The sequence below is a fragment of the Sciurus vulgaris genome (assembly GCF_902686455.1).
Source record: "Sciurus vulgaris genome assembly, chromosome: 2".
In the NCBI taxonomy this organism is placed as follows: Eukaryota; Metazoa; Chordata; class Mammalia; order Rodentia; family Sciuridae; genus Sciurus; species Sciurus vulgaris.
The window spans coordinates 99,474,363-99,487,729 of record NC_136462.1 but is presented as its reverse complement, the minus strand read 5'-3'; the positions used below and the strand labels follow the sequence as shown (position 1 = coordinate 99,487,729).

Genomic DNA, 13,367 nt, shown 5'->3' with positions numbered 1-13,367 from the left:
TGAGAACAAGTAGATTATATTCTGACTTTTTTTTTTCCAGCAAGGATTTGAAAGATGCCATAAATATTTTGGTAGAAGAAAAAAGGCAAAAGGTTTCCAGAGCAGAAAAACTAGAAGACTGTATGGATTTTGCCACTGAATTGATTTTTGCTGAGGTACTGATCTAGACTAACTATAATTCTCCACCCACCATATGTTATGACTATTCATATACATGTGTGTGTAAAGATTGCTTTTTATAATAGTTGTATATTTCTGCTGTTAAGTATTTTCCCTAGAAGTACTATAAACCCAATCCAAATATCCCATTCTAGTATAACTGACCTTTAAAATTAAAAACTATTCTATATCACAATACAACATATGAAATCAGGAAGAAGGAATATAAACATCCTTAAATATAATCATTCCTCTATATTTGAAGGAGTTTCATTCCAGAACCCTCTTAAGATACTCAAATGCAAGAATGTTCAACTCCCTTATAAAATGACAAAGTGTTTATAGACCCTCCCACATACTTTAAATCATCTCTAGATTGCTTATATCAATACAGTGTAAATGCTATATAAATGGTTGGTATATTGTATTGTTTAGGAAATAATGACAAGAAAAAGAGTCTCTATATGTTCAGTACAGACACAATTGTTTTTTCAAATAGTCTCAATTTCCAGTTGGTTGTTGAATCCATAGATGTGGAGCCCAAGGATATGCAGGGAAGACTACACGTAAATAGTTAGCTAAATTGTTCATATTTGTCTATAGATTGTCATGTGAAATGTTCATAGTCAATTACAGAGACATGTAATTTCTAGAATTTCATTTTATTGAGGTTGTTGAGCTTGAGTGTCACTTCACCTCATTTATTGAAACTGATGATTCACTTTTTCAATTGTTCCCCTCTTTAAATTGTTCAGAAACGTGGAGATTTGACAAGAGAGAATGTGAACCAGTGCATATTGGAAATGCTTATTGCAGCACCTGACACTATGTCTGTCACTGTGTATTTCATGCTGTTTCTCATTGCAAAGCACCCTAAGGTTGAAGAGGCAATAATGAAGGAAATACAGACAGTTGTTGGTAAGAATTTATCAAATAAATAATAGAACTTAAAAGACAATTCTTCTGCTTGTCAGTTTCTTTTGTCCTAAGAAGTCGATGTCAAATAAACCCAGTAATTCTATCATACTTGGACTATGCCAGGCAGGTTGAAAAGATAGCCCTCTCTGTGTTTTTTATTATAAAAATAATACATGCTCATTGGAAAAATTCAGATAACAGAGAGATGTATAAAGTAGAAAATGATAGTCCTCAATCCTTTCCACTGTCCTTCCTGACCTCATGGCCATTCCCAGGGATAACCACTGTTAATTATTGCTGAGTATTCTTTAAGATCTTTTTCTATGTGCACACAAACATACTCATACAGTTGGATTTGTCTTTCAAACACTTGGGATTGTATATGCCATGCCTGCCTCATTGGCTCAAAGGCTTTTGTGGGGCCACCCAGGAAAATGGCTGCCATTCACAGCAGTGTTTCTAGGTTTTAAGCAACTCAGTCACAGATGAACTTCCAGTTGGTGACAGAAGGAGGAGAAGAGGGTAACAGCAATCACAAGGGAGTGACAAGTTTCCTTCTGGACTTCACCCAGTGAGAGTAACCCTTATCCCCAATGCCTCTCCTCCTCCTCTGCAAGGAGCCACCAGGTCTCCCTCCAATCTTCCCCGCTCCATTTCCACAGCCCTGCCTCTGCTTCAGCACCTTCCTGCCTTCACTCTCCCACAAAAGCATTACCACAGTCATAAGAATCAGACTGCCTTTGGGAGAAAACAGAGGTCCTTATTTGGAATCTCTTTCATATTGATAATCTTTGCAGGAACACACTTCTAAAAGATGTGAAAAGATATCACAAGATGTAGATTTTTCTCTCTTGAATTTATGCAGTCCTGGGAAACAGTAATTTAGTTGTGGAAGGGCACAAAAGAGCACAATCTTTTTCAAATCCATTGAAGAGCTGCTTGAAATAATTAGCAATCAGAAGACATTTCATAGAAGGGTTAAATAAGTGAGGAAGGGATCTGACGATGCTTGGCAAAGGTGGGAAACTACCTGGCAAGGGAGAGAGAAAGAAGCCAGATTAACATCTGGACTCCAAATTCCAGCATGTTTTTGCAAATTTTTCCTACCAGCTTATCAGTTTCTGTGCCAGGTGCACAGGGACAGCAGTGAACAAGCCAGTTCCATGCCTGCACCGGTGGAGCTCATGGGCTGGTGCAAGAGTGAGGACTCATCGAGCCCAGTGGAGTGAAGAGAAGGCTGGAGTTCAGGGCACAGGGTGAAATTGCTTTTGAGACCATGATACATAAGCCTTTAATACAACTTTGATAAAATTTCCTCAAGAGTGAAACGTGCTTGTGCTTATTGATGTTCCCTTGGCCCTTCAGTGGACCTCTGCAAAGATAGAAAAACAGCAGAGACATTTGCACGTCTGTGCTCGCTCCTGTACTCATTGCTTCCTAGTGGATGCCTTTGGTCACCTTCCCCACCATCCTCCCTTCTACTCCCCACCCCCATTAAACATACCCCACTGCATCCTGGGGTGCAAAGAGCAGTACATGTGGAGCAGGGCTTCTTACTCTGGTTGGAGTTCTCTGACTAATTAGACCCTTCCTGCATGACTTAGTTGTACAGGATACCCTGGGCCAGTTCTGATTCTTGAAAAGTGGTGACCCATTTGAGGATATGCTGAAACTCTAACATTTCTGGGACTAATCCAAACCTCTTTGAGCAATATCAGGCCAATTTGAGGCAGTGAGTGTGCCCATCAATCCCCAGTCCAACCAGGACTGATCTGAAGTACCTATTTTGTTGTGGTGTGGCGAGGGGAGTTCTTGCCATGCTACTGAACCAGGTTGTTCTTGATGAGATGAGGAGGAAATATCAGTGACAGGTGTGGGCAGGTGATTGTACAGGTAACCAGAGGAGAAAATTTTGTTGCAATGGATTAAATCCACTGTCTCACTCTGTCTGTCCAGCAGCCCATGCACCCTTTTCTGGGATGGTCATGGTGCGAGTTTGCTCGCAAGTGTAGAGAGGAAATGAAGGATCCCTAGAATCTAGAGTAGTGGGCAAAAGTCAGACTTCAGTCAGCCAGGCAGTTTCGCCTGATGTGTGAAGTGAACTACATGTGGTCCACATGTCCCCTCTGAAGGGGTAATTGGCCTCTCATCTTCAGCTCGCTTTGCTCTGTGGGAATGTGGGTCCGGTGTTTCTGATTTTTCAGGAAATCTCAATGTTTCTATGAAATCTCCCAGGTTTTAAGATAATGGTCTTGGTACCTGAATTTTTATAGACATAATTTTTTTTTTCAGTCAGTCAAAAGCAAACTGTTGTGTGGAAAATATAGGAGCATTAGTGCCCAACACATATTGAAAACTAACATTATTTTCCTTGTCCTTTTTATCTGTTCCCACAGGTGAAAGAGAGATAAAGATTGACGACGTGCAGAAACTAAAAGTGGTTGAAAACTTCATTTACGAGAGCCTGCGGTACCAACCTGTCGTGGACTTGGTCATGCGCAAAGCCTTACGAGATGATGTGATTGACGGCTACCCAGTGAAAAAGGGGACTAACATTATTCTGAACATTGGAAGAATGCATCGACTTGAGTTTTTCCCCAAGCCTAACGAATTTACTCTCGAAAACTTTGAGAAGAATGTAAGAGCCCCTTCTTAAAACTGAGTGTGCCACTCTCAGCAGTGTCTACTGCTGAATCTGCTGTGGTTCTGTGTTTGCACCACATGCATTTCGTTCTTCTTACCCATTCCCCTCTGCCAGCTCACTGGGAGCACACGTGTCCCCTGGCTTAGAATGCGGCTACCAAGTTCTTTCTTAAGCCAAGGACACTGGGTCTCCAGCTCTGCAAAATAGGATCTAAGTGGGGGCAACATGATGGCTCAAAATGTGAAAAATACAGGCCCCTAATTTTCCTAAAGTGAGGTAAATTTTATTTAACCCAGCAAATCTACTTTTCCATTTAAGCTGATCACTTTGTCATCATCTAGATTCAGCTAGCACTGTGCAACCAAAGGAAATCCATTTCCGCTTTAGATAGGAATTAAATGAGACCAAAAGATTTAGCTTTTAAGGTCATCAAATGGCCTCATGAGCAGCAGGTCTCATTCTAAATAAGACTCAATAAGTGGAAGAGATTCAACTTTTTCTATAATTGACATATATTGGAGATTCTGCCTCCATTATGTCAAGTTTTAGGTAACAGTATTTTTATATCTGAATTATCCAGATAATTCAGTGCTCTCTTTTACCACTTGCATATATTGTAGAAACATGAAGTTAGTTCAGTTCTCTAATTTATCCTGTTTCTACACAGGCAACCTAGATAATATCATGTAATCAGTCAATTGGTCAACAATTTATTGAACATCTGTGTGCCGGGCACTATGTAGATTCAGATGTAAACAAGACAGACAGACATGGCCCTCATTAGTTTTGTTCATAACTAAAAACAGATGCTTGGTATGACATGTTTTGTCTGCATTGCCCCTTTTCATCAGGCTTACGTGGCATCACACAAACAGTCTTTGCCTTGGAGACTTGCAAAGCAACAGTAGAGCTGTGGGTATTCTATGGAGCTGGCTGAGTACCTCAGCATTGCCTGTAAAAAGGTGATTGCTTTGCATTACTCCAGTTCGTTTACATGAACGACAAAAGTGGGGACTGTCTGAGGATGAGTCTACACAAGAGGTGAATCGCAATGGATGAGAAAAGGGCTTATTTATTCAGTCCTTCAAGTCAGTGAAGAAGCTATATGGCTGAGACCCCACAACAGAGTGTTCTGACTCACCAGTGTTTTCAGATGAATCAGAGACTGTATTGCATGGCTCTGGTCTTGAACACTCTGGCTAATGGTCTGATCATTTTCATAGGTTCCTTACAGGTATTTTCAGCCCTTTGGCTTTGGGCCCCGCAGCTGTGCAGGAAAGTACATTGCCATGGTGATGATGAAAGTTGTCCTGGTTACACTTCTGAGACGATTCCATGTGAAGACATTGCAAGGAAAGTGTGTTGAAAACATACAGAAGAGAAATGACTTGTCCTTGCACCCAGATGAAACAAGTGACCTGCTAGAAATGATTTTTACCCCAAGAAATTCAGACAAGTGCCTCAAACACTAAAGAAGGCTGGTCAGTATCTACTCTGGAGCATTTCTCATCAGTAATTCGCATGGAAACCATTCATCTTTGCCAGGTAATATCATCCTCACAGTGAATATTTGGGCCCAAGGCATATCTCCTAAGGGCCTTCAGCAAGATGGGAGCAAAGGGACATCTACCCTCGTCCAAACTATAGAACCAAGATGCAAGAGAAAAGAGGCCGTCGGGGAAGCGGTCAGTGAAGAAATTGCAGTCCAAAAGGACCAAATTCCACAAAATATGCTTTGGAAAAGATAGGAAATCCACAACACCGACATCTGGTTTTCCACCAGATCTCCATTGCCCTGCCCCAGGGCATTTTAATGTCTGGGCAGAAGCACTCAAGTTGATTAGAAAAGTCAGGCCAAAAGTCTGAGTACCTGGGGTCAAACACATCTGCTAGGGTGAATAAAACAGCTTTCATTTGCTTTTTTGTGGAGGTAAGATGGCAACATTCATACTCTTTGAAGAAATACTCAGACAAATTCAACATTGACTTTTCTCATGAGTTATGCCCAGTTACCTACTATGTATCCACATGTGCTCTATCTGTGGCAAAAGTTGAATCAAAGAATATCCTTTCCCAGTCTCTCCATTCATGTCTCAAATACCTCTGTTATAGTAGGTATAGATTCAGGTAATATAAGCTAACTTAGTAGTAGCCTGGGTAAAATATAACTAGGACTCTATTTCTGATATCAGGGGGTAGGGGTGGGGTGAGGGGGTGAAGAATCACATGATACCCTTCAAATTCTAATAAAAATCCCTTTTGCATGTTTGCATTATTGCTCCGCTCCATTAGTGCGGCTAACAGGAAATGACTTTAAACAGTGACATAACACTTACCACAGCATCAGTAATTTAGGAGTGGGACGGCCCTCTGAATCTACACTAGGACTACAACCCAGTGGGTTCTGAGTTTTAAGGAGTGTCCTGTCACCTCATTATTTTTCTCCCTTGACATTGTCTCCCTCCCTTTCCTTCCATGCCCCCAAATCCAAGGACAACAGATCAGTAAAGAACATGGTTGGTGTAAAACCCCTGCAAACCATTTATTAAAAATCCTACCTCAAATTTAATAGTTACCTTAGAAATTTAACAATTATCTAGATTATTGAATCAATGTATGTAGCCATGGATGAAATGTATACTTTGGAATTAGCTCTACAAGAAGGAATCGAATAAATGGATCAATTTCCCAAACACCACTTTACTTGTGTGTATAGTGTATTTACTGGATGTCACTGAAAAACTGAGAAATTAAACTCATTTACAAACATGTAAATGTGCCTACTGCGTCAACAGCTCTCACATCCCGTCTGAGCATCCCTTACATCCTACTGTTTAGCAACAAGGCAACTGAGTAGAAACTGAGTGTCAGTTCCTTGAGAGCAGGAGTTGCTTTCTTTCTTTTGTCATCTGACCCATCCTCATCACCCTAGTCTCTCCATATTTGCTGTCAAGATAAGTTTTGAATAGACACTCTTACCCATAGACACTTTCCATTACCCCAGAAAACAAGCAAAGAAGAAGCAGATATTCTAACAATCAAAGATGAGCATTAGTGAAGAAGGAAATCATTGAGTTTTGAATTATTTGGATTCTCTCTGTGGTCTAAAGATACCTGGAATATGCCTGTGTACCTGAGCATGTCTATAGTCAGGTCTAGACAATCCTCCAAATAATTTAGACCCCTAAGAATAAAGCCAGAATTTGAGATTTAATGTATCGAAACTAATTCACCCAGTGATTATGGGCACATTGTTCATACTGTCCCTGGTTAGAGATGCATGGTAGAGGCAGAGGCTGGATCCACACCCTCACTCATCCAATACTTCCCTAACACCATGTGTATTTCATATTTATATATGAGGTCAAGGCCTATGTTGATACAGTGAATTTAAAGGTGGAAATACTTGTACGTAGATAATGTAGACACAATAATATGTTGAGGAGAATCTGGAAGTTGGGGACTGAGGGACATGGTTTGAACAACAGAAGCAAACTCTCCTAGAATCAAAACATCTGGGTAATAGTTGAACTTTTCCCTCTGCTTAGCCTATGTAGACAAACCGCCTCTGTTTGCACAGGCTTGGCCTAAGGAACTTGGAATGCTATTGGCTTTTCAGTAGGTTGATGCCATCTCTTCAGAACTTTGCCTCATTGTTAAATACTTAATTGTCACTCTTGAATGCCTTGTCCATTCTGTTTTCATCAGTTCCAAAGAACTAGAATGCGTAAATTGCCAGTGACATGCATACATATAAGGGCTCTATTACTGTCAAATTTTAAGGACAATTGTACCCTCCTATCCTCTCAGGTGTGCCACATCTTCATTACACTTTTAACCCGAGTGGAAAGTAATCACATTTAGAAAGCCCTCTCATTATAGAGAAATGCCTGTTGAAAATTGTTACTTTTTATTTCTAAGTAGCTCCTTTCTCTTTTTTATTATTATTACAATCATTTTTCTTTTCTTTTCTTTTCTTTTTTATTTATTTATTTTTTTTGCAGTGCTGGGGATTGAACCCAGGGCCTTGTGCTTGCAAGGCAAGCACTCTACCAACTGAGCTACCTCCCCAGCCCAATCTTTTATATTTTTACAGACTGCATTTTTGACTCATTGTACACAAATGGGGTACAACTTTTCATTTCTATGGTTGTACACAATGTAGAGTTCCACCATTCATGTAAACATACATATACATAGGGTAATACTGTCTGTTTCATTCTACTATCTTCCTGTCCTCCACCCCCTTCCATCCCATTTTCCTCTACACCTTCCAAAGTTCCTTCATTCTTCTCTTCCTCCCATCATCCCTGCTTGTTATATGTTGTCATGCACTTATCAGAGAAAACATTTGGCCTTTGGATTTTTGGGCTTGGCCTATTTCACTTAGCATGATATTTTCCAGCTTCATCCATTTACCAGCAAATGCCATAATTTTATTCTTCTTTATGGTTGAGTAATATTCCATTGTATATATATATACCACAGTTTCTTTTTTTCTCTGTGCCTTCCTCAATCCCAATAATTCTTAAATTTGGCCTTTTCATGATATCCCATAATTCTTGTAGATTCTGTTCATGATTTCTTTTTTTATATGTTCATTTATTAAACGAGAACTCCTTCATGACAATTTAATACAATATTTATTAGTGATTAGTGTTGAGAAAATTATTTCCCTCTACATACAAAAATACAGATTTGAATAATGAAAGCAATCAAGACAAGTACCATGAAAAATTGGTCCTTCAAAAGAAATAAAGGGGGAAGATCAAGGGCAATGTTAGGCTTTGTATGCTGTCAGGGACAAATCAACAGGAACAAATGCTTTGGGGCCCCCAAACCACATCAAAGGTATAGGGTCAAACCCAAGAGCCAGTCAGAGCCATAGGAGGCCCACCCCACAATTTCAGAGGCCAGGATAGAGTTCTTTCCCAAAGAGCTCAAACCAACATTTGTCCAGTGGCCATCACTTCAGAACCCCTCATGGCCATGTCTACGAACTGCCAAGAAGACTTTCCCAAAGCAAAATGGGACAATTAACATTGCCCCCAAAAAGTGCCACTAGGTAAACTACCAATGAATGATCCTATTGGAAAGTTATTATTTAGCTTTTTACTGGACTTCTGTCATATTATAGAATCTTCAGAAGGACAGAAAATAAAGCTACAATTTCATGTTTTGGTAAATATGTACCTTCATTCTGCAGTGGCTCAACTGCTTTACTCAAGATTATCCTTGACCAGACGCAACTCAGTCCTACTAGGGTGGGAGGGCAGAAGGAGCCACTAAAGAGTCTGCTTATGCTTTGGTTTCACTAGCTCCTCCCAGCAAAGCATCTACTGCATCCAAGCCTGAAACCCCCAGAGGGCCATGAGCCACCCAGGCATCCATGAGGTCCAAGTGGAAGGTGAAGCCTAGAGACAGGCTACTGTGTTTCTAGGAAGCAGGTGACACAGAGATTACCCTGGAAGACGCCAGGCCTTAGAACACCTTCAGGTTCACCAGGGAAATGGGGCAGAAAGCCAAACACGCACTCTCCACCATTTCAGACCCAATGAATGGGAAGTCAGAGCACTGGCGACCTTTTCTTTTGGAAGTACTTTCCTCTTATGTTTGAGGTGATGACACTCAGTCTCTTCAAACTGAGCAAAGGATTAAACAATGCCAAATGCAATTATACTGACTCATAATTATTTCACAGAAATATACTCTTACTCTCTGACTATTTAAATAAGCAGAAACAAGATGTGGCGGAGACTCAGCAGAGAGGAGACGGGAGTAGCAGGTGAATTTTTTTGTTTTTTGTTGTTGTTTTGTTTTTGTTTTCTTTTTTAAAATACATATTTTTAAAAAAAGTTTAAAGGGAAAATGGCCCAAACCTCAAGATCAACATTGTTGAAAGCAATATTAAAAGGACACAATCTAAAATCATGCTACAAAAATAGTGTTATCTGTTTTAACTAAATGTTCTGCTCATGATTTCTTACCATCTTCTCTGTTTGGTCAAGTTTGTTTTCAAGATTAAATATTTTGTCTTCAATGTCTGAGGTTCTGTCTTCCAGGTGTTCTATCCTATTGGTTATGCTTTCTATGGAGTTTTTAACTTGGTTTATTGTTTCCTTCATTTCAAGGATTTCTGTTTGGTTTTTTTCAGCATCTCTAACTCTTTATTGAAATGATCTTTTGCTTCCCACATTTGCTCTTTTAACTGTTGATTGATATGATCATTCAATGCCTGCATTTGCTCTCTCATCTCGTCGTTTGCGTCTCTTCATCATTTTAATTATGTACATTCTGAACTCCCTTTCTGACATTTTTTCTGCCATGCTGTCATTGGATTTTATTGATGTAGCATCTAGGTTTGGGATATCTTCTTCCCTTGTTTTCTCATATTGCTCAGGTGTCTTCCTCTCTAGTAGTGAAACTCTGAGATATTGCAGATTTCCCCTATTGACTTATAGTGTCCCTGTAGATTTCCAATAATTCATCTCCCAACCTTCAGTAGCCTAAAGTCTTGGAGGACCTTGATAATGCAGTGATCCACAAGGAAGCTGCCCCTCTAGGGGTGGTGGCCTTCAGGTGGGGTATATTCCTTGTTAGTGGGCAAAGGCAACTCCACTTGTTGACCGATGGTCAGCCAAAGGGGGACTAGACTGTGGGCTGGGGCATGGCTGGTCTGGGCCTGTGTCTCTGGTTCTACCTCCCTGGTGGGAAAGCCTCGCCTGGTGGGGAAGACTCACCCAGTGGGGAAGTCTTTCTAGGCAGCCCTCCTCCGAGAAGCTACCTGTGGTCCAGGCCTGCTGCCTGAGCCGGGGGAGCCTAGCTCTGCATGAAAGACTCTCTCTGGGAAGCCCTCCTCTGCCGCTCCTGGTTGTCTGGGTTCACAGCTCCAGTGGGGGAGTCTCACTGGGCAACTCTTCTCCACGAAGTTCCCTGCATTCCGGGACTACTACCCTGACCAGGGAGCCTGGCCCAGTGGGAGAGACTCACCCGGTGGCTCTGAGTTGGTCCCGAGCCTCTCAATACCTCCTCTTCTTGAATCCTGAGTTCTGGAGTGACATGAGATGCAGTCACCCTCTAGTCCACCATCTCGGTGTCTCCCCACCATAGTTTCTATATCCATTCATCAATTGAAGGGCAGCTAGGTTGGTTCCACAATCTAGTTATTGTGAATTGAGCTGCTATGAACATTGATGTGGCTACATCACTGTAGTATGGTGATTTTAAGTCCTTTAGGTATCAACTGAGGAGTGGGAAAGCTGGGTCAAATGGTGGGTCCATTCCAAGCTTTCTGAGGAATCTCCACTCCTTTCCAGAATGGCTGCACCAATTTGCAACTCCACCAGCAATGCAGCCCCTTTCTCTATTCAAGGTGCTAATATTCTGTATGAGTGTGCGGCATTGGCCTACTGAAAGAAAGCTACCTGGACCTTCCTCTGTCTCTAGTGTCAGTTGGGTTCTGTGACTGACCCTCTGACCCATACTTGCAGAAAGGCTTGCTAAATTACACTTGGTAATGAGTTGAACAGAATTTGTGATACTTAACAGTTATATAATTATTTAATTCTCCCAATAATATGATCAAGGAGGTATTATCCCCATTTTACAGAAAAGGAACCCCCCTCATCCATCTATTTTTATTCCCCTGTATCCTGCTTGGTAGAGTTTCCCTCTCTGTCCCACACAACCCCAACACACGTGGCCAATGTTTCAGGTTCTATTATCAAAAACCATTCTCAAAGTTGTTTTAGCCTGCTAAGGTTATCTACCTAAGTTATAAAGCAGAGCTAAGCCTCAAAATGTTATCCTCCCTTTCAACAGAGGTGTGTTTTTAAACCTAGAGAATTGCACAACAGAATTGTAGGCATCAGCAGGCAGAGCTGGTGGAAGGAAAGGAAGAGGGAGGGGAGGGTTGCCCTCCAAATACCCCTAAAAGCCACTTCACTCACATGTGAAGATGGTCCTACCTATACGGTGGTGTTTCAGTCACCAGTGTTCCTAAATCAGAATGTCCATGGCAGGCAGGCAGGTAACGTGTTGGGTGATCAGGCAGCTCTAAGAATAACCTGTGGGGGAAAGAGAATGCTGAAAGTAAAGACCTTCAAGTTCAATGTTCCTAAAACACAGTGCCAGCCAAACCACACTCATCCTTGATCGGCATTGGACCCATGGCTTACGGTCTCTGACATCAACTCCCTTCATATCCAGTGTTTTATTTGCACCCACCTACAAATCCAGTGAGGAAGGCCGAGAAGTTCCCATTTTACTGAAGCAGAAACTGATGCACAAGGAGGCTGAGGGCTTTGTCCAAAGACACGCAATAAGTACCAAGTCCCAGGTTGCAAGACTGGGAGCTGTTTGATTTCAGCGGGCTTGACTTCTCTGCATAGCTGTACATATCCTGATGATTATTTGGGTGCCCTTCACCAGTCCAAACCTAAGTAGAGCCATCTGTAAATGTGGATTATGCCAGGGGAGCTTTGTAGTAATGTCCGACACTTCCATTAAGTTACTAATGTGCTTTATAACACCATTTATCCCCTTTGTGTTTAAGCTCTGATAGTAATTTAGTGCATATGACACTCTCACTTTCAGGTCAAAGATGCAATTTGGTTCCTGAGAGGATGATTTGAGCATCCATTGTAAATCAACTGGAACACTGCAACACCCCAAATGCTAATATGTCTGCATGTGACCTTAACATTGCCACAGGGGAATGAGGATGTTTGTGGAACACATTTGACTCACACATAATTAGTTTATTCCCTATTTGAACTTTTGGGTACATCAGTGTATTCGGAAATAATCTCTTTTTCTGAGTGGTTTCATATCCAAACCAATTGAATCACTAAGATCTCAATAGTATCTCCTTTCACTGCTAAGATTAACACTTTATTTGGGCAACAGCAATCCTTCTGGCATGTTTATCACCTTCCCCAAATGCAGCCACTGCTTTTACCACTCATGCAGCTCCAGAAACCAGCATAAACAGGCAAACAGAAAGGAACTCTCACTTTGGAGAAATCCTTATCAATGACAATGCAGGAATGACCAGTACATCTTTGCACATGATCCTTGAGGCAAGTGACAAGGACAGAATTATTATAAATCATTAAGAATCCAGCATATCAGGACAGCAAAGGTGCTGAGTGTCCTTTCTTTGTTCCTCTTCTGCTCTGGTGGCCCTTTGGAAAATGAGCAAACATCTTTTCTTTTTCTTTCTCCTCCTCCCTCCTCCTGACTCAGAGGTCTTTCAAACTGTTCATTTTGAAGAAAATACTGTCCCTTAAGAGGTCTATATACATGTGTCACCTCATCAAGATAAATCGATGTAAACTTGAAAAAAAATCTCTAAAACAAATTTTAAAAATCTCCAGAATAGTGTGGCACTACTCATAATTAAACAATCTGTCTCAGAACAGAAATAATTTATTCTTGTCCTCTGAATCACTTATTTCTCCAACAAACATTTATTGAGCATATACTGCAAAGCAGGCCCTGTCCTAACTGCCTGTTCCTTTGCACCTTATATGTCAAAACAAAATAAGTAAGGTAACAAATAATAAACAAGATTATTTTAGGTAGTGTAAGGACTATGAAGGAAATAAACAGAATGATGAGATAGTAAAGTGGGAGGGGCTCTATT

At 41.0% G+C, this 13,367-nt stretch overlaps 1 protein-coding gene across 1 annotated transcript in view; it reads left to right on the top strand.

Annotated features, from left to right (window-relative positions):
• Positions 1 to 5,223, top strand: part of CYP19A1 (cytochrome P450 family 19 subfamily A member 1) — a gene marked incomplete at its 5' end in the record, with an annotated part of 42,198 nt that extends 36,975 nt beyond the window's left edge. Inside the window, 4 exons of the mRNA XM_079126499.1 lie at positions 41 to 155; positions 915 to 1,077; positions 3,474 to 3,715; positions 4,945 to 5,223. Coding sequence (XP_078982625.1) covers positions 41 to 155; positions 915 to 1,077; positions 3,474 to 3,715; positions 4,945 to 5,193 — 769 coding nt within the window. The 3' untranslated portion in view covers positions 5,194 to 5,223. The remainder of the gene's footprint in view (positions 1 to 40; positions 156 to 914; positions 1,078 to 3,473; positions 3,716 to 4,944) is intronic.
• Positions 5,224 to 13,367: the final 8,144 nt, after the last annotated feature.